This window comes from Conger conger, chromosome 7, assembly GCF_963514075.1.
Source record: "Conger conger chromosome 7, fConCon1.1, whole genome shotgun sequence".
NCBI classification, from domain to species: Eukaryota; Metazoa; Chordata; class Actinopteri; order Anguilliformes; family Congridae; genus Conger; species Conger conger.
This window is the reverse complement of record NC_083766.1, coordinates 49,060,883-49,084,855: the sequence shown is the minus strand read 5'-3', so window position 1 is coordinate 49,084,855 and position 23,973 is coordinate 49,060,883. Positions and strand designations below refer to the sequence as shown.

The 23,973-nt window shown below is 44.5% G+C and overlaps 1 protein-coding gene across 4 annotated transcripts; it reads right to left on the bottom strand.

The window, feature by feature from the left end:
* Positions 1 to 687: 687 nt before the first annotated feature.
* akap10 (A kinase (PRKA) anchor protein 10) lies at positions 688 to 17,815 on the bottom strand. Of its 4 annotated transcripts, XM_061249847.1 has the most exons (15): positions 16,417 to 17,600; positions 15,792 to 15,839; positions 14,181 to 14,369; positions 9,699 to 10,193; positions 8,477 to 8,575; positions 8,231 to 8,315; positions 7,617 to 7,740; positions 7,028 to 7,164; positions 6,306 to 6,450; positions 5,605 to 5,766; positions 4,553 to 4,662; positions 3,881 to 3,963; positions 3,348 to 3,400; positions 2,607 to 2,702; positions 688 to 2,136 (listed from the first exon to the last, which is right to left on the bottom strand). In XM_061249847.1, the coding sequence occupies exons 1-15, from the start codon at positions 16,442 to 16,444 to the stop codon at positions 2,131 to 2,133; spliced, it is 1,860 nt and encodes a 619-aa protein (XP_061105831.1). In that variant the 5' UTR covers positions 16,445 to 17,600; the 3' UTR covers positions 688 to 2,130. The 4 variants fall into 4 exon arrangements, with proteins under 4 accessions (XP_061105831.1, XP_061105830.1, XP_061105827.1 ...); XM_061249846.1 differs by lacking the exon at positions 16,417 to 17,600 and adding an exon at positions 17,607 to 17,815 and having other exon boundaries at positions 688 to 2,702; XM_061249843.1 differs by having other exon boundaries at positions 688 to 2,702.
* Between the last annotated feature and the right edge of the window lie 6,158 nt (positions 17,816 to 23,973).

The window sequence follows — 23,973 nt, the reverse complement described above, 5'->3', positions numbered from 1 at the left end:
ACTTTCCAACAAAATGACAACATTAAAATACAACACGAATACATTCGGAGAAAGTGAAGATTCAACAGGTTTTTTTGACACTTTTAATTAGTATACTAGGATATGGAGATAAAAGCCATACAAATGTACAGCAATAGGTTTGAATCAGAAATAAAAACAGCGGGAACAATACGTTATCTTCACTAGCGATGTGAAAACAATTTGTATTTAGTATCAACATGGCAGCAGAAATGCAATGACAATATTAAAATTCAGTATTAAAAGCTGTGTTTATACACTGTGCAATGGGCGTAATACGCGATTATGTGATTTAGCACTTTAAGAAGCATGACAGTTTAACATACCAGTGGAACCAGGTAACCTTAGAACTAACACATTTCAAGAAATTCAAATAGACTGTAAGTTCAAGATCTTAGTTACCAATCTTCAAAACCAACTGCGTTGATATAACGCATGAAGTCAGTAAATATGTTGCTTATAACACATTTAAAGAATCTAACCGTATAGAATGCGGTACATTTGGAACTGGTCTCACAGAAGTTTAGTCCTGCACTAAATTATTTATTTTTATTTTTTATATAGAGAATCTCCATTCAAAATTGAATTTAGTCTAGGACTAGGCTTAATCGGTGTCTGCAGAACTGACCCTTAATGTGTCACTTGACAAAGGATGAGGAATAGACAAAATTCAGCAGAGAATTCTAATTTTCCATTTATTGGTAGCAACTTTTCCACATAGAATCAGTGAAAACATCGGAATTCATGGAGTTTTCCTTTCATGGAGTTTTCTTTTCATTGAGTTCTTTTTTCTTTCTACAGTACTTTCCAGATCTGTGGAAGATTTATATCGGAGTACTTTTTACGGTCATAAAAAAAAAAACAAATGACACAAGACAGATGACAAACATTTCAATAATATATGTATTTTTAAATCGAACACAATTTAAATATATTATAGATTAAGTACACATATCCATCAGAAAACATAGTAAAGGTACATAGTACCAAAAGTCTTTTCTTTCTGGTTCTTATCCGCAATTGAACGTGTCTGAAAATAATAACACATTCACCGGGTACACATTCTCATAAGACCACGAGTCCTTACTGAGATCTGTATCGACATTGTTTTTACATATTATACAAAAAATAATCATCATCAAAATATGGATATAACATTAATATATGGGCCAAACCAGAAAACTACAGCTATATAACATGGGGCCAGAAGTATTCATTGCAACTCTTGTACTTCAGTCCAAGGGAGATTTGCATTAACTGCAGAAGAACAACTCGTGACTTATGTACTGCAATGACACGGAGAAAGTGCCAGGTCTTGCTACAGATGGGCAAGTTCCTGCAGCAGTGATTGGTTGGTGGGCATTTCCAGTTTTAATAATATTCCCGTCTTGTCTACTGGACACAGGTATAGGACAAATTACTTGCACTGTCAATACTGTTCACAATATACACAGAGGCCAGAGAGAAATGCGTTTCTAATTAAAACTGTACACAGCCGTTCAGAAATGGGCACGACTCGTCAAAGCTCCATTCCATTAAAATGAATATGACCTTTTTTTCCGGGAGCAACCTTCTTTAAAACAAACGGGGAATGGGAGACCGTAGTCTTCATCGTCACAATCAAGAAGTCTCTTTTAGGTCCTGGGTCTCTTCTCAGAATCCGTGGCAGAAGGTTATGTTACGCAGGACTCCAGCAGAGACGTTTTAATGCACCGTGTAACGCCACCACTTCCTGCACCGCTTCTTGGCCTTGGAGGAACTTGTTTGCGTCAGGTGCTGCCGCACAACGGTTTTGTTTTTTCCACTTCATACATTTAAAAGCCTTCATAGTGTTTAAGAGGGAGCGTTCATGTGAGCCCACAAACATACAATCGCGTGCGCACGCACCTCATACGCACATGCGCGCCCACACACGCGCACGCATACGCACCTGTGCACACACATACACACACAAGCTTGATGCAGGAAGTAATGGAATGTGTTGTTCTATCTTCATTCAAATAAAGGTAACATGGGATGAATAGTGTGCAGTTCATCGCCGACTCATTCTCCGCCCGGCTCCGTCTGTATACGGAGCTTCAGTAGGGAGTTTCCTTTGGTTCTTCATGAAGGTCATAGCTGGAAAAGGAAGCGTACAGACTATAAAAACGCGTACGCAGACACAACGCAACAGCTGCATATCCTCAGGGCACAGGGCACTTCCCAAACCGTGCGTGCCACTTACCGTGTTTGGACAGCTTCACGGTTCAAAGCGCTGCATTCAACAAAAACTGTTCTCCTTAATCTAGTCGCTCTTGTTAAAATGAAAAGATGAAAACAGAACTAGGACTAAATCTAAAGTAAACTATGACTCAAGTCTATTTACATATAATCCATAAAAGCATCCCTCAATTACAGTTACATTAAGTAAATTAAAAGCAATATTAACTTTTTCTTGGCTGGTCGCCATTCCTACATTCAATTTACTTTCACCAAAGCTTTGTACTGTATGTTACCATAGTATACCATCACTAGGCCTGAAGTAGCGCGACATCGTGCGAAAACCCCAAATCTGCGAAAGCACACGGTCACTGTAAGAAATCCACCACCTTAGTTATCTTGTCGCCGGGCTGATCGTGGTGCGACTGATGCATGACATCATTCACGATCATCTTGGCGATCTTCCAGGCCATCTCCTCCTGGGCCTGCAGAGGACAGACAGAGGAAATGGCACCGTCACACCCAAAGGCAACGCAACTCCACAACCTTCTGCACTGAACGCAGATTGCTACAAGTGGGCTAAACGTAGAGTAAACCTAATGGCCACAAATAAAGACAACGGTTATGGCAAAGGTTGCTACATGCTTGAAGGGTGTGCCAAGGTCTCATTGCACTGCACGAATGAGTGAAACGGTTTCAGAAAATCTGAAAATCTTAGTCGACACTTGTATTGCACTGCATTAGTGTCAGTTGCACCTGCTCCCTATTTTGTGCACTACCATTCATTTCAGATAATCCATTTCACTTTTACTTTATTTTATTTTATTAATCTTCTATTACAATTAGTTTCATTAATGCATTTAATCTCTTCATTGATCCGTTTTGCGAGTTAAGGATTTGATGCTTTTAACTTGTGGAAGAACCACTTGTAAATCGCTTTGGATTAAAAGAGTCTGCCAAATGACAAAAATGTTAAATGTTAAATGTAAATGTTAAATAATTTTTATGTTAAAAGCTTTCTAATGCAGTCCTGCATGTGCTATATAAAGCCTGATTGATTGATAGACTGACAGTATTGCAATTGATTCATTGACTGGGGTAACATATATGAAATGTGATTTCAAAGGTACCTCGTCTGAATTTCCCTGCACCCACTTCTTCATGGCTTGGGAAAACATGGAGCCTGTGAGAGATTGGGGAGGACATGCGGAGGGTGAGATAGGGCCAAGGGCGTCCGAACGCTCTGCCGGCCCGCGTGGTTAAGTCAACATTCACAGCTTCCCCCTCGATTATCACAGCCACACCGCTTTCTAACGGTATCTCCAGACGACACCTGCCACTTCTCCTCCAGACACACAGCTGAAAACACTAAATCGCTGCTCACAAAATGGACGATTCCTTACACCCAGACAACCTGTCATCACAGGAAAAAATTATAATGGAAGCATAGCGACTGATTATGTTTTGGAGACAACTGAAAAAGGGTCATCCACATGTCTGAAATGTTACAGTCCCACAAAATGTGAAGAAAACTACCCAGAAGTAACTATAATAAAATAATAATTAATAATAATGTATGTGTTAAAACAACCAGGATGTGAGGTAATTTGAGTTCATCCATTTGCCAACCAATGGAAACAATGGTCAGAGAGACATGCAATACCTTTGGACTTCTTCACGTCGGGTTCTGGTTCAGCCTCCCTGATAAACTGTCCAAGTTCATTCACCTTCCCAAACGTCATTCTTCTGAACAGAAAGGAAAAAGATTAGCGGTTGGCTAATGGCCGCCAAACAGCAGTAGACCGTACAAACATGCTGCTAGCCCAGCCCCTATTGTATTCCACCACTTATGACAGGAGTCCCATTGTCTGAGCTAGTAACTAATGGCAGTAGACCGACAGTGGCCTCGAAAGAGTCTTTTAATTTTAGTAGGTCACAGGGCACTTACATCTCGAAGAATTCAGCAGATAGCCAAAGCAAACTCACGTGACTTACTGAACTGAGTGGTACTTCCCATTTAGACCAAGCTACAGAACCTCAAAGGCCATTCACAGACACAAAATACATAGAGGCCTTCACCATTACAGTATGATAATGGCTACACGGTAAGATAAACACACGGAAGAGGGTTTTCGAAACGACAAGAGCACAGATAATCCAAGTGGTTGCCATTCAGTGCACAGAAAAGACCCGCACACCCACACAAACTCTGCGCGGGAAGATAAACCCAGAGCTGGAACGGCTAAGCGGAAAGTTATTTGCGCAGCACTTACTGTGAAGTGTGAACGCAGCAGTATTACAGAAGCAGGACAGGCAGGAGTTTCCACACACTCACCCAGCGTACGGACGTTGATAAAGTGACTCCGGGTCCAGGCTGGCGATGTCTACAGTTATTGCCTCGTCAAAGTTTTTCAGGATTTTAATTGCTGCTTTTTTGGAGCCTTGCTGCAAACGGGAAGAGGAATGAAGGGGAGCTGAGTTGCATCCACAGTCACTTAGCGGAGACAGCAGCCACGCAAGGCCTCAACAGCATGGGCCAAGTCACTATTGTACACAAACGCTGTATTACAAAGCAGGGTGACTGAGTTAGATGGATAAGTTCACAGAGGAAAAACCCAGGACAGCTGTTCTGACTTCAGTCCATGTTCCAGTTTTTACTCTGTGAATGTATCCTGCTAAGTCAGTAATCCTGCTTCAGGATATACCCCCCTGAAGATATACAGCCCTGTAGGTTTTTACTCCAACCCTAACAAAGTGCACCTCATTCAACAGCTAGATATCTCTTTTAGCTTCTAATTAGTAAAATCAGGTGTGCCAAATTATGGTTGAAATGAAAACTTATGGCATGGTAGATCTCCAGGAATAGGGTTGGGTAGCTCTGTTTTAAACACCTTAGCCTTTTAGACACCAGCTACATTCCTGATGGTTACTTACAATTGAAAAATAAATGTCTACTTTCACCAACATTCAGAACAAAACTCTTGTCTTTTTTGACCAGATATTCTGGTGTTTAGCAGGTTTAATTAATAATACTCCGGGATAAGCACTAGTACACTATCTCCAGAGTAGACCTGGGTCAAATATGTAATTGTTTTGGATTTAAATACCTTTCTACACTTTACTGAGCATGTCTGGTGTATTGGAACTTTCAAAATACAAAAAGTGCAAACCCCACCTTTTGGTCCTCGTTTGGCTGAATAGGACCAGGCAAGATCAATCGAGCACAGAAAGGTATTTGAATCCAAAACAATTACTTATCTTACGCAAGTCCGTCAAATATCACCATCAGCACTTATCACAAGCCTCGTCGTGCTGTAAATGAAACAACCTGCATTTCATGCGTTTGATTGCGGACCGTTATAAAGGTTTCGGGTGTCCGGTGGGTACCTGGGCCAGCGAGTCCTCAGAGGCGCTACTGCCGCGCTCGCCTTCCTGGCCCAGGGGGGCATTCGCGTTCCCGGCGAAAAACTCGTCAGCTCGAACGGAATTGATCAAGTCACTCAGATACTTGTAGTAAAGGTTACTGGACAAGAACCCTGGCATGTAAACCTGAAGGGGGAAAACACAAAGGTCCACAGACTGAAATCACAGAGGATTTGTGACTCTCTCAAGAGTCACAAACCTGTTGTCACAGAGTGCCGTGTGTATGCAGGTTTTCGTTCCAACCAATAAATGCTGCCTCAATTCCAAGGATTCATTCAGCCATATGCATTTAACTTTAAAGCAGAGAATACTAACTTTAATGTAGTTGAAATTGTACTTCCCTCTAGGGTCTTTCAGCGCACTTACCCCTGGTTATGGGTAAGCACTTTGCTCTGGATAAGAGCATCTGCCAAATGACATTAATGTATAGAATAGAAGTAACGGTTGTTATTTAGACCGCACAAGTAACACGTTTCAATTTATGTACAATATGCGCAAACCTCCACCTGTAATTCAGAAATAAACCAATTCATAATTGAACCAATTAGCCTGGAATAATAAGCAGCATACACCGTCCGTGGAGTTTGGGACCACTCATTCAGAGAGTAAGTGACAAGTGAACAGAGCCCCCTGCTGGCCCGGAGGTCTCAGACACAGCATCGTACCTTCTCCATAGTGGTCCACGCCTGCCGCAGAGGCGTGGTGAAGCAGTTGGGCAGGGGGCCGCCCTCCCGGCAGATATTGGACTCGATTTCTAACCGCACCGAGTCGTCAAAACCCAGGGGGTTCGTGGCTTGAAGGGAGAAATATCTGGTGGGCGGGGGGAAACGCACAATGGATCATGACCTGGGTAACCAGGACAACAGAGGACATCTCCCAGGCTTAAGCAGGCAAACAGATATACCCACAATCCCCCTCTTCCCCCTAGCTGAAGGATATTCATGTGGAAAGAAGACATCCAGATAGAATATTTCCCAGAATGCTGATAAATAACAGCAGAACGGATACCAATCAATGAGCATGAGAATCCAAGCCCTCAGGCGTAATGCACTGAGCAGCGGATTACAGCAGACTGGATCAATTTACCATTGTGTGAGTCTGTAAGCAGGGAGTGAAACATGAGCCGCTGCCTCGATGGTGAATATAACGGCGGTCGAGACCGAGGGCTTACTTGCCGTAGGGGATCGTCAGCGCCCCCTGATGGCCAGAGTGAATATGACGGCGGTCGAGGAGCAGGGCTTACTTGTCGTACAGGATCGTGAGCGCCCCCTGATGGTCAGAGTGACTATAATGGTGGCATAGACCGAGGGCTTACTTGCCGTACAGGATCGTGAGCGCGCACTGATGGTCAGAGCGAATATGACGGCAGTTGAAGAGCAGGGCTTACTTGTCGTACAGGATCATGGCGTCATTCTGAGCCTCCTGCCCGTCGTACTGGCCCTTCTTGGCAGCCAGCTGGTCCTGGAAGTTGTCGGCAGCGAGCCAGAACTGCAGGATATTTACAGCTTCCTCCTTCTCCATGTACTGCGCGCACGCACACACACACACAGACACACACACACGTTACAGCTGCATATTCTCAACACAGAGCAGTTCCTGCATGAACTGCACCACGTGCTGCTCCCTGTACATTCCGGCGACCCCTATACGTCACTGCAGTGACATCAGCACTATTGAAAAATCACGCAAACATCTATTCAGTTTTTTTTTTTTTTTTTAAGATATTTTTTCGGCCTTTTTCAGCTTTATTGGACAGTATAGTATAGTGAGACAGGAAGAATGGGAGCGAGAGAGGGAAAGACATGCAACAAATGTCAGACGGTCAGATTCGAACCGCTGACGTCGCGGCTCGCAATGAACATGCGGTCAGTGCTCTACAGGCTGCGCCACCGAGACACCCCATCTGTTCAGTTTTTCAATTTTATTGTATTTTATTTTAGCTCACCCACACAGAGCAGAACAGAATGGACGCTCACCTCGGAGAAGTAGAAGAGGGCCGACTCGCAGAAGAGGATGTCGGCCAGGAACACGGTGCCGCTCGTCAGCACCTCGATCTGGTACTTGCAGAAATGATGGCTCCTTAAAAATTCGGTAAAGTGCCTGCGGGAGGGGAAAGAGGGGGTTCAGGATGCTCCTGCGATTTGCAGGCCTGTTTTCACGCTCCGTTAACTTCCTCCAGCTCTCCCGTCAATTCCTCGCTGCGGGCCTGAAGTGCCAATCAGCAGGCGTGCGCAAGAGAGATCCGGGCGGCCATTTTGTGTGCCAAAGCAGAAAAAGGAGACAAGTGCCCACGCAATGGAAATAAAACCCCTTCTCAATCAGCATGCTCGGAAAACCGAGGACCACGGCTTTCCGATTTCCACTAGGATGCAGGGATAGGAAAGCAATATTCCATTACAAGGCACCAAGGATGGTTCTCTAAGAAGCTATGTTTTGGTGGCTATCCAAAGTATTGGCGAACCAGCTTTCTTAAGGGCCATCAGGGACACATTATCCATCAGTTTACATCCAAGAAAAGGCATACACAAATATCGACCAGGAAAATGCTGAGAAAACGTTAGGGCAAGCGCCATTTTAGAGAAAGACTCACTGTTGATCCATGATGCCGAAAACTACCAACTGTGCTGTGACGAAGCAGTTTGGATCCACCTGCCCATCTTCTCCACAGATTTTTGCTGTCAGGGCACACACACACACACAGTCAGTTTTTCTTTACTGCACCCATAAGAGACTTGCTTACTAAAATCTTGAAACTCATCAACTCTGCAAATGTCTTGCCGAGCAGAGCGGAACAGCACACATATCAAAAAAACAAAGACGTGCAGATGCCTCTTACCCACTATGTCGTTTCTCACTGATTCTGTGATGGGGATGGATCTAGCAGCATCTGGAGAGATGTATTTGGTGAAGATACTCACTGCGTCTCTTTCTATACCTAAAACGGACAAAAATAAACTCTTGTGAGAGATTACAAATGTTCGGTCACCATTAAATACACCACACAATTGACATAAAAGCATTACATTCCAGAAACAACAGCCAAATTAATGACTTTCTAACTTCAACAGTACAGTAAATGGGTTTCTTTCACACAGTCCTAGGCTTATGGACACATTGGGATAGCTGGCCTGAAAGGCTGGCTGTAACTGGCTGCCCTGCACAGCGCGTGACTGGCCATGACATCGTCCATGGAGGAAGGGATTTCAGTATGCGGAAATGAAGCCCGAGTCTCACTAAACATCGGTGACTCAACTCAGGGACCCACTCAATCAGGGACCCACAGTCTGCCTGCACAAGCTACATGTGAAGCTGAACAGGCAGTCTGTCGAGTGAGGAGGACATTACAGTTATTTGGCTTTTTATCGAAAGTGACTTATATTTGATTCGACTATGCAGGGGCCAATCCCCCCTGGAGCAATGTGGGGTTAAGAGTCTTGGTTCAGCAGCTGCACAGATTTTTCTGTGGCTCCACTGGGCTTGAACCCCCAACCATTCAGGTCCCAGTCATGTAGCTTAGCCAGTAGGCCGCAGGCTGTCCCCAGTACTCAAGAAGAGGCATGCTTGCCTGCACTCTCCCAAACTGAGAGCTGCAATAAGCATGGACACTTGCAGATAGGAAACTCCACACTGGGTGAAAACAAAAATTCTAATCACTTACAATCATCTGACCTGGTCAAGGTTGCTGGGACATATCCCAGAATGCATTGGGTGCAAGGCATGAATATCCTGGCCAGGTGGCCAAACCATCACAGGGCTCAAACACCATTTACTCACACATTCACACCAACGGGTAATTTAGGCTCTACCATAAGCCTAACCTGGAGGAAACCCACACAGACATGGGGAGAACATGCAAACTCCAGACAGAAAGGCCTCGGACTCTAACCCAGGGCCTTCTTGCAGTGAGGCGACAGTGCCATCCACTGCCTCACCATGCTGCCCTCCTCAATGCACCTAAATACATCTACTTTAAATCAACAAAAGCTACAGTCCTTCTCAAAAGGGGTTTTAGCCGCTAGCCTCAAGCCAGCCCACCCCTAAGCAAACCCTCGACTTACTCTTCATGAGTCTGTCCGACAGCTGTTTGAGTGCGTTCGTGGCCTGGAGTTTGAAGGGGGTCCCCGTCTTGGAGGAGGGCTGACTGGTGGGGGTCTCGGCCCTCGGGGGCTGCTGTAGAGCGCCGCTCCCGTCCACGCCGAGGGAGTTGCCATGGGAGACGGGGCTGTGAGAGTTTGTGTCGGGGGGGCTGGGGGTGTGCGCGTGCGGGGGCGACCCGGAGGAGTCCTCGCTCTCGGGCCTCCGGGCCAAGGGGGAGGCCGGCTCGGCCAGCGAGCTGTGCTTGACCGAGTTGAGGCTGTGGGCCCGCACCCGGGACCAGCTGGTGGCCCGGAAGCTCTCAGCCTCCAGCCAGAACTTGACCAGGTGGTCGGCCGCCTGCGTCTCCATGAACTGGATGTAGTAGGGCATGGCCACGTTGTCCCGGAGGATCTGGTCCACCGTCTTCGAGAGCCGCGACCGCGTCTCTTGCGCCTGGTAGTTGACGCTGGAACGCCCTGCAACGTGTGCGCGCACATTCTGTTTAGGCAGGCTTCACACATCGCGACACACTAACACAAACAACATGATTTACCCAGTCAGGAAGAAAACACTTCTGCTTTACAAACTTACAAAAGTCAGGCTACATTTAGCAATTTTCCTGACCAGGTGTTCGCCTGCTGTTCAAAACCTTCACTTAGCAAATGGATTTTGTTTGGATTGATGTGTGTGCGCACGTCTCTGTGTGCATGTCTGTGTGTGTAAATACATGAGTACATACAGTATCCATGTTTGCATATACATTAGAACCTCAGAGAACAAAACGTTGGAAAGGAAGGTCTGAAGTGATTTTGGAATTCACCCATTTTATTTAATTACATGTTTATTTCAGTTCAGTTTATTTAGAGTCATAATGAACCAACAACCTCGATGGCAATTAATAGTAGGCTAACAGTCATAAAACATGCATCAAACACGCCAATAAACAGGCTAAATTGTAAACTTGCAAAATAGCCAAATCAGAAACAAATCTGTATGGTGACATTGGCAAGGCAACAAAGTTTTGCTCTCTTTTGGATGAACACCAACGGTCAGTGACAGTCAAAGTCACTGTTTGCATTGGCCATCCAACAGCTCATTTAAACCTGGTCATTTCCTGTCTTGTAGGCTACTTTTTAGCAACAACCATTTAAGCTCACTCCCTTGTCTAATTCTGATATCATTTCAAGTTTTATAATTAATGTTATACTTCTTATTCTATACCCTGTTCGGTTGACCAGACATTTCGGTTCTCTGAGTTTCAGATCTCTGAGGTTCCACTGTACATTCACATCCACATACAAAGCGGTGCTTCTATATTATGACAGTGGGTGGGGATTACCCAGCCAAGCACTGAAATTTTAATGCGACTGTATGCAGGGGGTAAAGAAGGCTGACACTTTGCATGGGCAGATGGTGAAACAAACCAGTTACTCAACGGATGTGAAGGAGCAGTAACTAATGTCATTCACGCAACATCCTGCTAAATATGTATAAATTGTACCATGTATTAAAAGCACCAATATAACATGATTTATTCCAGTGATTGTCTGAGTAGTCTTGACAGCAGAGATTGCAGAAATCAGCAGTGGTATACAGTAGACTAGAGGTTCCCAAACCGTGGGTTCGGGACCCCATGTTTGGTCGCTTGATTTCAGGGGTCGCATGAATATTTTGAACGATAATGCAATTTTTGTCTCTTTGAAATATGTGAATGTAGGCCACTACGTTTACCATTACAACAACCCAACTATAATACAGCAATGAGGCAGGAGAGGTTGTGGTATATTTCCAGTATAGTCGTGGCTAAAGGGTGTTGCTAGGCACAAGATGTGTGTGGGTGGGGTGTTGCTTGTGAACATTAATTTTGGGTGACATCAGAAGAATGTTTGGGAATCCCTGCAGAAGACATTCCTAACTGGGGTGAACAAAAGGGGCAAAGCATTTTAAAAGGCTGTGAGAGTCACAGTAATAGACCTTCATGTGAGACTGGATTTGACTAACAATAGTGAGAGAAATGCCAATATGGGAGATTGACAATGGTCAACAAATTTAAATATTTTTACAGATCTTCTGAAGGATGCACTGAATTCTCTAGAAGCCTCAACTGTAAATTAATTCCAATTAACTATGTACATGTACAACTATGTACGATTATCCTGCAAGATACCTCATCTTGGGTTAGAATATGACAGAAAAAAACTAAAATATAATTACTCCCCATTCATACTGCTGGATGTTTCGGACAAACAGTAGTATCTGGCTGTCAAAATAAATAAAGAGCAATAACCCTCAGCTCGGAGAAAGCACCTGTCCCTCACACTGCGAGCTGGCACATTTGCCACGTGCGAAACACAAAAGATCAGACCTTTATCTCAACTGTGCAGTCTTGCCCAATTCCACCTCAAAGGAAAATATTCAATCCCATTTCATGTCATCGCGGTACAACAACCACACACCCAGTTTACTGGAACGGACTCCCTGCTGTACAACGTGCTTCACGACTGTGAGATGATTGGAACACAAAGACCTCTTGTCCCATTACCACCAACAAGGGCAGGCAAGCTGACGCTGGCATGGCCCAGTTTGGCTTTTGAAACATTCCTTGTTAATCCAGTGCAACTTTTAAAGTAGCATTTTAAAGTTGGGGTAGGCGATCTTTGGGCACGAGCAGAATCTGGGCAGAAGAAAGATTTTGAATGTATACAGAGCCGAAAAACCAGTCCACAATTTTCACAGGCGGATAAGGATGCCTCCTGGCTGAGAGCTGCCCTCATTGGATGTTAATTACCGGGAGCGATGGAAAAACTGAAAGTCCCTGAAAGTCCCTGAAAGTCTGTCTGGGGATAGTCACAGATATCAGATTTTTTTTTTTTCCCCAAAGCAGTTGGTTTATTGCTAGCTGTCGGAATGTGAAGAGAATTTCACCAAATATTACCCAAAATATGATCCTACCCCAGCTTTAATCTCCCAACCAATCCTGGAGCTACAGCATTCCACAGGCTCAAAGCTGCAAGTCTGGTTCTACCACACAACTGAGTCAACAGAAGGCATCATGCTTCAACAAGTACCACCAACACCTCCACAAGTATGTGTTTTTGCATATTTGCGGTCAAGGAACACAGGGAATCCTTGGGTGTGAGTTATTGTGAAGGTATGAAGATACGGTTGAATCTCAGATGCAAACATCAGGGTTAGCCAGTCAAAAGAAGACGCGAGGAATACGGAAGCAGCACTCGCGAATATATCCGATCAATATCGGTCTCAAACACTTCACAAAGGCAAATAATCAAAAATTGAGAACCACCTCTCTACCGTGTTGCGGAGTTTAATCTGGGAAAAGCAGTGTTGGGTAAGAAATAATGAACAAAACAATGCATATTCCACAGCACGATTGTGCTTGGTAACACAATCAAAAAATCTATTCAAGTTCTGAATGACCTCCATTCCCAAATATCTCAAGACCTCAGAAGTTTCAACTGTACAGTTTTCCAACGGCAGTGGACAGTGGATAAAGAAAACAAGGCCATATTCTTAAATGCGGAAGTTAAATCAAAGCAGGGACAGTAATTTATGACACCATCCCCTCAGGCATGGCATAAGCCTGAGATTGCTCCTTTACACCACAGGATCAAACATTGCAGACTCCATTGCATAGTTAACAACTGTAACAATGCGTCTGACTGTAACCGGATTACAGAACAATCTGGAATCTAGGGGGGAGGGAGCAGGATAAACCCATTTCATCATCGCTTCCCATTCATGGGCAGTTCCGAGTTCTAAATTCCATATTCTTAATGACTCAGCAGATTTCAGTCACATTTGGCTGAAATGAAGTATGGGCCTTTTCACTTGATGGCTTCCATGACAATCCACAAATTCTCCTGGGAATTTCAGCTTGGCCCTACTCTGGTGCCACCTGGAATACAGGGACCATTTTCAAGGAAATCTGAGAACTCCGGTGTTGTAACATGAGCCACATCGGATGCTTTATTTGATTGAACCCCTGGCATAAATTTACATTTATATCACAACAGTACATGGAGCAGGGACTTAAAGGGTTACATTTCTCACAAGATGGAAGGTAGTATTAATGACCATTCTCACAGGATTTTATTCCAACAACAGCAAGACAATAGAGCAGTGACCTTCATTCCTGGGCCTGGTTTTTGTTTTTGCCTAAACAGCAGCAACCAATTTAGACCCAAGAAACCAGGCGAGGCGAGTTAATTGATCAATGAAAGCAGTTGCTCACTCAGATAAGTGCTGAGTAACAACCGGCGGCTCTCCAGAACCAGGAATGAAGACCACTGTAACAGAGTGTAAACCGCAAACTGACTTACAATAAGACACAAAGACTAAATATCAAGTAGTACAAATGTTTTTGCTGCTTTTTTTCCCCAGGGAAAACCCCTGAATGACTTCGAAATGTAACGCGAGGAAAGTGGGTGAGTCGCGCCCCATACCTAGGTCCCCGAAGTGCGCGGCCTCCATGTGACTCGGCTGTTTTTTGAGGATGGCGGTGCGCCCCCGGGCGAAGGAGTCCATGTTGGCGGAGATGGCGTTGATGGCCACGTGGCTGGGCCCGGCGGCCTCCAGGACGGCATGGTGGTGATTGCGCGGAGCCTGAGACGGGGAGTGTGACGTAACTGGAGCTGGGGGAAGAGAGGCGGGGTGTGGTCAATACCCAAACAAAAAACCGACTCGGACACAAAGAGCTGTGTTATAAACGCCACAGCACCATGACAACATGACAAGAGCCGACAGCCCTCAGAAAAAAGAAAGAACGGTCTGCCTATTAAAGATATGATTTACACTAGGATTTGCTAGGAGAAATCACATTTCAAACTAGCATGTTTACAAAGACCAGGTAAATGCTAAATTTATTTAGTGCCTTTATCCAAAGCGCTGTACAATTGATGCTTCTCATTCACATATTCACAAACACACTCGCCCAACAACAGCGATTGGCGGCCATGCAAGGCACCAACCAGCTCATCAGGAGCAATTGGGGGTTAGATGTCTTGCTCAGGGATACTTCGACACACCCAGGGTGTTAACAAAAAAACTTTTTTAAGGTGGGAAATAATAATAAACAGTACTTCATACCTACCAATGAGGTCAGAGACCTTCAACAAAGCACTTGCAACAAACACAGATTCAAATTAATGTAAATGTTCCAGGGGTAGATCTGAAAAAATAAAAGTGTCTACGTTGTGGGGCATGTGCCTCCAAAGCAATACAGCAAACCGGTCATTTTCATTAGAGTCCATTACCGATTTCTTTGGGCCAGGCCTATTTTCAAAAAGGAGTAATAGGGACAACAGGTAGGCTAATCCTATTTGTTGTTGTTATTTATAGGACCACTGCTTTGACTGTTAGACCATCTTTTCCAACCCGATAAGACTTTATTTAATTTAAAAATGCACTGTACGTGTATTCACATCTTGCACTATTCAGGATCAGATAGAAGAAGACACGGATGCACTCTAATCCTATAATTCATCCACAGTGCAGCCTACGCAAGCCCTCCCTGACTGTACTTCTTTACTATTCGGCCAAGTAAACTTGAAAGCACACACACAGTATGATGTTCATTAAAACTGAAAGTTTGCACAGATTACATAAACATATCTCCCACTGTTTTTCACTGCAAATCTCAGAACCACACCTTTTCACTATATACCACCAACTGCATATGGTAAAACAAACAACATATAGATTTTTAGATATTTTATGCACATTCGGAAAATATTATGTTATTCCTCAGGCTTCTCAGCTCAAACATATGATGATAATCATAACTGATGAAAGATTTTCATTTTCATCAGTTACAAATGGGATGCTGACGGTAAGTAAAGATATGCCAATCTTGGTGCTATCTGTAGTAGGATACTCCTTTCAAGGCAGTCTATAAATAGGCCATACCGATCTCAGAACCACAGAAGAAAGACTATGGACTTTGCCAAGAATTACCCCTTTGAGGAAGATAACACTTAGAAATGTTTAATATCTGGAGGAATATGTATTTGCACAACATAGAAAGTGGGACCAAGGTGGAGATACAAGTTACTTACCCTTAGCAGGTTTCGCATCAACTGGTCTCTCAAGTTCCTTGGCTTTTGCTGCAAAGGAAAGATAAATAGAGGCTACAGTTGTACAAGAGGTTCGCTCAGTAAACAACAACCGATTGGAAAAAATAGAGCATTTTGTCAAAGAAATGACGAAACCGTACAAGAAAAACATGAACATGTGACATTTGGTGGATGACTGGGTCAGCGGGAACACAAGCGGACCCCGGGGGAGGGTGTTGGTTCATCAGGTTACTTCGGAGATCATAAAGCTGGCATGACGCCATACCTACGGATGCCCAGCAAAACTGGATTCTCTGGTCTGAATCAAAATGTAACATTACAAGGTTCCCAAATACTGTAGCGAGAGAAAGCAACATACTCTCTTTAGTTCAACCTAACCATTCATAGTGCCATACACATCCATCTTTATGTGTACGGAAATGCAAGAACCACATGGTGGTGGTGGGTCGGATCACAACGAAAAAGCATTAGTCTACCTTAAGTGATGTGTGGCTATGTGACCCACTGTTAGCTAACGTTCATAACAAATATTATAAACGGAGGTAAATTCCAAAAATACAGACCAACACAGTAAACGGGATCAAATCAGGTTGACAAAATGAATCACCGTTTTCGGCCGACGTCAAACAGCGCATCACTAGCTATATCCTGCTTTACTATAGCTGTAAATGCTAGCCTGTTAAACGTTTGCTAGCAAACTTTGGAAACTCCGTTTATATTTCAGTAACGTTATTGTTGCTAAACTTCAGTAACGTTATCATTGCTAAACTTCAGTAACGTCCACTTAACAAGCCGTAACGCCAACTGAAAAGAGAACATCTTGACATCAAAATCACAGACTCGATGTAGCCGGCATTTCAGTTGTCTCGCTAATAGCAACCTTGGATGTTAAACTGCCTGTATGATAGCGAACCCGTTAGTTTTCAATTGGACGTAGTTAAAGGATGGTTAAATTAATGTGAAGACATTGCCCTCCATAGCAAAGTAGCTTGCTGACCATCTTGGTAACAGCTGAATATTATCGGGAACTGTCAAACTGATTAAGCTTGTACTGCAAGCGAATTCGCAAGCTTGCAATTACAGCTGCTTTTGATTTGCTGCACTGTAGCCTTGCTGACGTTGGTCAGCTCTACCAAAACTTTGAGATGGCAACCAAGTCAGAAAGTAACTTAGCTTTCGACCTGACTAGTTGCCCAATGTCATTTCGGATACCGTTTCTGACGTTTGTGACAGATAATGTGGTTTGATGTACATCCTGTCACAATGTAGCAAGCCGACTAGCTACAACGTTAACATAGCTAGCAAGATCGGGTGATATTAGCTTAGCTACCCTGATGTGTATTCTTCCGGAAAAAGATGTGGCTAGCGAGCCAACTAGTTATACAGATGGCCTAGTCAGCTCATTTCAGCTAGGAAAATCAAAATAAGCACTGGAAAGATCCATATATTTTCAATAATTTGCTAATATTCATTTGTATGACCAGAAACAGTAGTAGTTAGCCAGCTAAATCGCTTGGTAGCTTATTTAAAATGCAAAAACGTGTAGACTCGATTTTAGATTTTCATCATAACAGTCAGACAACGCGTCTGTCATTGAACCAATTTTTACACATCGCAATGAGCAAAGGCAATGCTTTCACTGTGTTCATTCATTTGCCTTACATCATAACCATAAAGTCACACCGTGCTCCGAGAAGGCCTTCAATTCACACCGAGCTGTCAACCAAACCCGCATCGGTCACCCTACGTTTCCTCCAATCTCTCCCGCTATCCTTCTCTCACATCCGACTTCCTTACCTTTCCTCCTAAAAAACGACATGGCTGTTCTAACGCTCTAAATATGTCCTCAGCTCAATTTCTTCATCGTGTAGAATCTCAAGTCCCCTCATTCAAAAATTTGTTTTATCAGCGACCGCGAAAGAGCTATACTGTCAAAGCCAAGACTTCCTTCTTCCCCGCTCCGCAGAACGATCAGCCATATTGTCAATACAGAGCTCACTTCCGGACTGTTGCAGCAGCATTCTGGGTATTGCGTGCTTTTCGCATCTCTCTTATCACCGGTGTGGAGAAGGGAATCTGCAGAATCGTGCGGGCTGTCATGATTTCGTCTCATTTTAACATTTTAAATGGCAGTACCAGGAGCAGCACGTACAGTATTTTTGTAACCCCAACATATCTATCTCATATATATCTCCTGTATATTGTCATGCTTCTGCATTTCCTGCAGGATGAGGCAATGACATGTTGTTTGCGATTCACAGCGAGTCATACGTCATTCATCGTTTTCTCAATCAATCGTTTTTGAAATGCACATTTCGGATATAGTGCATATAGTACAGTAGTAGGCCACACTGCATATTTTGATATGTGGCAGTTAGGCAATCCTCAGTGTTATTGAAATAATCAAATGGCTTGGGCACGAGCAAAGATGCTATTGGCTACCTTTCCACTACCCTTGTTTATTCGACACATTGTATTTTGGCATTACATACAATCCATTTTATACTCCTGGATATTTTAAACGAAACGGTTCAGGGTAATTACCATACCCAATGGTTAAAACGAAAATTGAATTATAAGCCAAGTTACATCACCATATTGATACAGATAGCTATATTCAATAGGCTATATCAGTATCACAATAGCAACAGCAAGGTCAGGACAATACTATAACTAGCCAACAAACCATAAAAAGTTAATAAGAATAATCTTAAACGAAAGTGGGGAGTCATGTATGATCATCACTGACTGAACATACGTATGAGTGTTCTCGGTTTCTGGTGATGGAAGCACAAACTGTTCTCCACACACGCCCTGGATACAATTGTGCCAAGGACACTGACATCATATCCCAGAAGGACCAATGAAATCACGTTTTTTAATATATTAGCAACACTTAATTTTTTCTGGAAAAATACTGTCTAGGATTTACTTTTACGAAACAATGACCTCATTGCAATCTACAGCATGAAATTTGTGTGTACTACTCACATTTTGTGTAATCATATTTTGGGGCAGTGGTAATTTCTATCACGAGAATAATGAGGGTAAACGATTACTTAACCAATCTTGCTAGCTAGGTTGAACGTTTGTAATAATACATTAATAATAATAATATATGTATTATTAATAAGTATGTTATTGAATTGAGAATCTCAAAGCATTGCTTTGCATGCAATGCACTTCTGCCTAAACATGGTGCAGTGAGCAGTTTTTACTTTTACTACTACTACTACTACTACTACTACCAGTACTAATAATAATAATAATAATAATAATAATAATAATAATAATAATACATCTTGCCAAGGACATCAACAGTTACTTTAAAATCCTATTTGTTGGGACAGGGATACATACCCCACATCTTCCTCATTAGGGGTTGAGCGAGAAAAGGTACAGGAGAAGGTCAAAAATTCCTGTGGATATGTAAGAGGCACTGTAATAAAAAACAGGAAATATTAGAAATATAAATATTCTGAACACCGCATGATCATAATGTATTTTATGGCAACATGGAACCTTCACAAATTTAAGTGAAGCTCAACTTTTTACTTTTAACCTATTTTATACCAGATCAACAGAAGTACAGGCATTAAATATCAGGATTACATTACATTACATTATTGGCATTTGGCAGACGCTCTTATCCAGAGCGACGTACAACAAAGTGCATACCCATAACCAGGGATAAGTTCGCTGAAAGACCCTAGAGGTAAGTACAATTTCAACTGCTACCTGTACAACAAAGATAAGGACAAGGGGCATTATTTTTTTATTTTTTTTTATTTTTTTTTTTTGGAACAAACAAACAAACAGAGCAAAAGTCACCAAAGTTAACTATCCAAACACTGCTTACCTAGCCAACTAAAATACCGATACACAAGTCACAGAGACAACAATTAAGGTTCACAGGGAGGTAGGGAGGGATGGGGAGAGGTGCTGTTTGAAGAGGTGTGTCTTCAGCTTGCGCTTGAAGGTGGGGAGAGATTCTATAGTTCTGACCTCAACGGGGAGTTCGTTCCACCACCGTGGAGCCAGAACAGACAGTAGTCGTGAGCGTGAGGTGGAGGTTCTGAGAGGGGGAGGTGCCAAGCGGCCTGTGGAGGCTGAACGAAGAGGTCTGGCAGGGGTGTAGGGTCTGATGATTTTTTGCAGATAAGCTGGGGAAGACCCTTTAACTGCTTGGAAGGCTAGCACCAATGTTTTGAATTTGATGCGAGCCATGACAGGCAGCCAGTGGAGGGAAGTAAGCAGGGGGGTGACATGTGAGTATTTGGGAAGGTTGAAGACCAGACGAGCTGCTGCATTCTGGATGAGTTGGAGGGGTCTGATGGCGGACGCTGGGAGGCCAGCCAAGAGGGAATTGCAGTAGTCCAGGCGGGACAGAACCATCGCTTGGACCAGGAGCTGGGTCGAGTAGGGGGTGAGAAAGGGGCGGATTCTCCGTATGTTGTATAGGAAGAACCTGCAAGACCGGGTCACCGCCGCAATGTTCTCGGAAAGGGACAGTCTGCTGTCCATCACCACGCCGAGGTTCCTTGCACTGGGTGACGGCGTGAGTGTGGTATCCCCGAGGGAAATGGAGAGATCCAGATGGGGAGAGGTATTAGCAGGGATGAATATCATTTCAGTTTTACCTGGGTTGAGCTTTAGATGGTGGTTGTCCATCCAGCTCTGGATGTCCCTCAGGCAAGCAGAGATACGGGCTGAAACCTGCGTATCAGACGGCGGGAACGAGACGAAGAGTTGGGTATCGTCCGCATAGCAGTGGTAGGATAGCCCATGTGCAGTGATCACAGGGCCAAGGGAGCGAGTGTAGAGAGAAAAAAGAAGCGGGCCAAGGACTGAGCCCTGGGGAACTCCTGTGGCGAGGGGCCGAGGTGTCGATACCGAACCAGCCCAGGCAACCTGGAAGGAGCGACCAGAGAGGTAGGACTCAATCCAGTCCAGGGCTGTGCCACAGATGCCCGTTGCTGACAGGGCAGACAGGAGGATGGAGTGATCCACAGTGTCGAAGGCAGCAGAGAGATCTAGAAGAATGAGGACAGAGGAGAGGGAGGCTGCTCGTGCGGCATGAAGTGACTCACTGACGGAGAGGAGCGCAGTCTCTGTCGAGTGGCCCGATCTGAAGCCAGACTGATGGGGGTCTAGCAGGTTGTTGTTAGAAAAGAAGGAAGAAAGTTGAGTAGAAGCGGCTCGTTCTATAGTTTTAGAAAGGAAAGGAAGAAGAGATACCGGGCGGTAGTTCTGGAAGATGGAGGGATCCAGGGTAGGCTTTTTTAGCAGCGGAGTGATGTGGGCCCTCTTGGAGGATGCCGGAAAACAGCCGGAAGACAGGGAGGAGTTGACAAGGGAGGTGACAAATGGGAGAATGTCAGGTGTGATAGTTTGGAGAAGAGAAGAGGGGATAGGGTCAAGGGCACAGGTTGTAGGGCGGTGGCAGAGCAGGAGTTGAGAAACATCAGAGTCTGTAAGGGGGGAGAAAGTGGAAAAGGAAGGGATGGGCCTAGAGGGGGGGAAGGGCACAGTGAGGGGGGCGGCGGTTGTAAGGGATCTGCGGATGACTGCGACCTTCTCATCGAAGAAATCAGCAAAGTCATCAGCAGCGAAGGAGGACTGAGGAGGAGGAGGCGGTGCGTTGAGGAGAGAGGAGAAAATGGAGAAAAGTTTCCGGGGGTTAGAAGCAGAGTTCTGAATTTGCGTTTGATAGTATTTTGCTTTGGCGGCAGTGACATCGGAAGAGAATGCCGCCAGGAGAGACTGGTAAGTCATGAGGTCGGAAGCGTCTCTGGATTTCCCCCACTTCCTCTCGGCTGCGCGGAGGCTGGCCCTGGAGGTACGGAGGGTGTCAGATATCCAAGGACTGAGAGGGGATGTGCGAGGTGGCTTTGAGACAGGGGGACAGAGAGAGTCAAAGGCGGAGGAGAGAGATGAAAGGAGGGTGGCAGATGCAGAGTCAGCGGGGAGTTTGGAGAAGGATTCGAGAGGGGGGAGTGAGGCGGTGACGGTGCTGGCAAAGGAAGAGGGTGAGAGGGAGCGGAGGTTACGGCGGGCTGAGGAAGTGTGGGTGGGAGGAGGGGGAGGAGGATGGGGAGGAAGAGGGAGGGAGAATGAGATGAAGTGGTGATCAGATGTATGCAGAGGGGTAACCGTGAAATCGGAGCATGAGCAGTTCCTTACAAAGACAAGGTCTAGGACATTGCCCGCCTTGTGGGTTGGAGGAGAGTGTTGCAGGGAGAGGCCGAAGGAGTGGATTAGCGGTAGGAAGGCGGCAGACTGGGAGGCTTCTAGGTGGATGTTGAAGTCTCCAAGGAGAATCAGTGGGGTGCCATCCTCAGGGAAGGAGCTGAGAAGGGTGTCTAGCTCATCAAGGAAGTTTCCCAGGGGCCCTGGAGGACGGTAGATAACTGCAATGAAAAGGTTAGTAGGGTAGGATACTGCAACAGAATGGAATTCAAAAGTGGATATGGACAGGTCAGAGAGGGGGAGAACAGAGAATTTCCACGAGGGGGAAATTAAAAGACCAGTACCACCGCCACGGCCGGAAGGCCGGGGAGTGTGCGAGAAGGAGAAGGAGGATGAGAGGGCAGCGGGAGTGGCGGTGTTGTCAGGTGTGATCCAGGTCTCAGTTAGGGCAAGGAATTGTAGGGACTGGAGGGAGGCATACGCAGGGATGAAGTCAGCCTTCCGAGTGGCAGACTGGCAGTTCCATAGTCCCCCTGTGACAGCAAAGTCCTCACAGGGGGTCAGCGGGGGGTCAGCGGGGGATAGCTGAGGTTTGAGGGGTTCCGACGCCGTGGAGGCCCACGTCGCAGGGGGGGTCTTCGAGGGAGAGAGCAGACTGGGATGGGGAGAAACATAACATCACAAACGGGGACGGAGCGACGCTAGCGTCGCTCTGACACGCCTATTTAAATGGCCTACAATTGCTCACAAGCAATACCAAATCAAAGCTAAGGATGACTATATAACCACTTATGTACTGTGATGCTGATTTTGGATTGCCCTTGATATAGGAACATTTTACACAGAGAACCAGGCTTTGGCCAACCAGCCCATCTCAGTCACATTGACAGGCTGTTCTTTTAGTTCTTCTGCTGGCCTTAGTATGCGTGACCTGCTTCAGATAATAATAATTAAAAACCCAGGATTCAATAAAAAGCCCAGGAATAGTGACCTATTCTAGCTCATTGGTCACTTTCGCGAATTCGTTTTTTTGGGCTTTAGCCTGTTGTTAGTGTACTGATGTTGATAATGTATCACTGAAAAATGCAGACACAGTCAGGCTCTGGGCTTGCCTTCTGACCAGGATTCCGACGTACACACACTTGCCATATATTTTCATAGCTACACATACACACACACCTCCACTCTGAATGGAGGATCACTGGAACAGTCAAGATTTCTGTTATTGGTCACCTGACATGTATTGATCACAATTCCTTCTTCATGAGGAAGCTTCTGAATCTCTGGACAGCAGGGGAAATGTTTGGCATTTATAAGGGAACGTCATATTTCTGGTTGGGAATCTGTTTGGCTTCCTGAAACCCAGACATCACAGACTGACCAACAACTTTCTCTTTCTCTTCCTCTCTCGCAGTGAGATATGTTGTCAGAAGTTAAGGTGCGAGTGTGAAAAAAGGATATTCATGGGGTACATAAGGACTCATCGCTGCATACCAGCTCCCCAGCCAAATTATTTATATTAAATATGATAATTAGCTTATCTGCACACTCATGGAACTTATGGAAATAGAACTAGAGAGGTGTGATTACAGGATTTATTTACGCTGCAGATGATAAAGTGGTTTTGTTCTCAACCAATAATTTCTAAGAGTCGTAACCTTCTCAAATATGAAGCTGTAGCTGGACTTTTCAAATCAATCAATTGATTCATTTATCAATAAGAATAAATAAATAAAAGCAACAGGATTGCAATAGCAATTCATCAATACAATCATCTGTAAAGTGTTTTAATCTATGAAATGGCTTATGTTGTGAGAGTAATGATTCTGGACAAGCCTTAACCTTTGAAGGCTTGATTAAGACAAAGATCACCAGTTTTTTTCCACCATAAAATGTTTTCTTGGCTTTAATCTACTCTAAAATCATGGCAACTTACTTGAGAAAGTACACAGGACAACAGACAACTGCTCAAAAA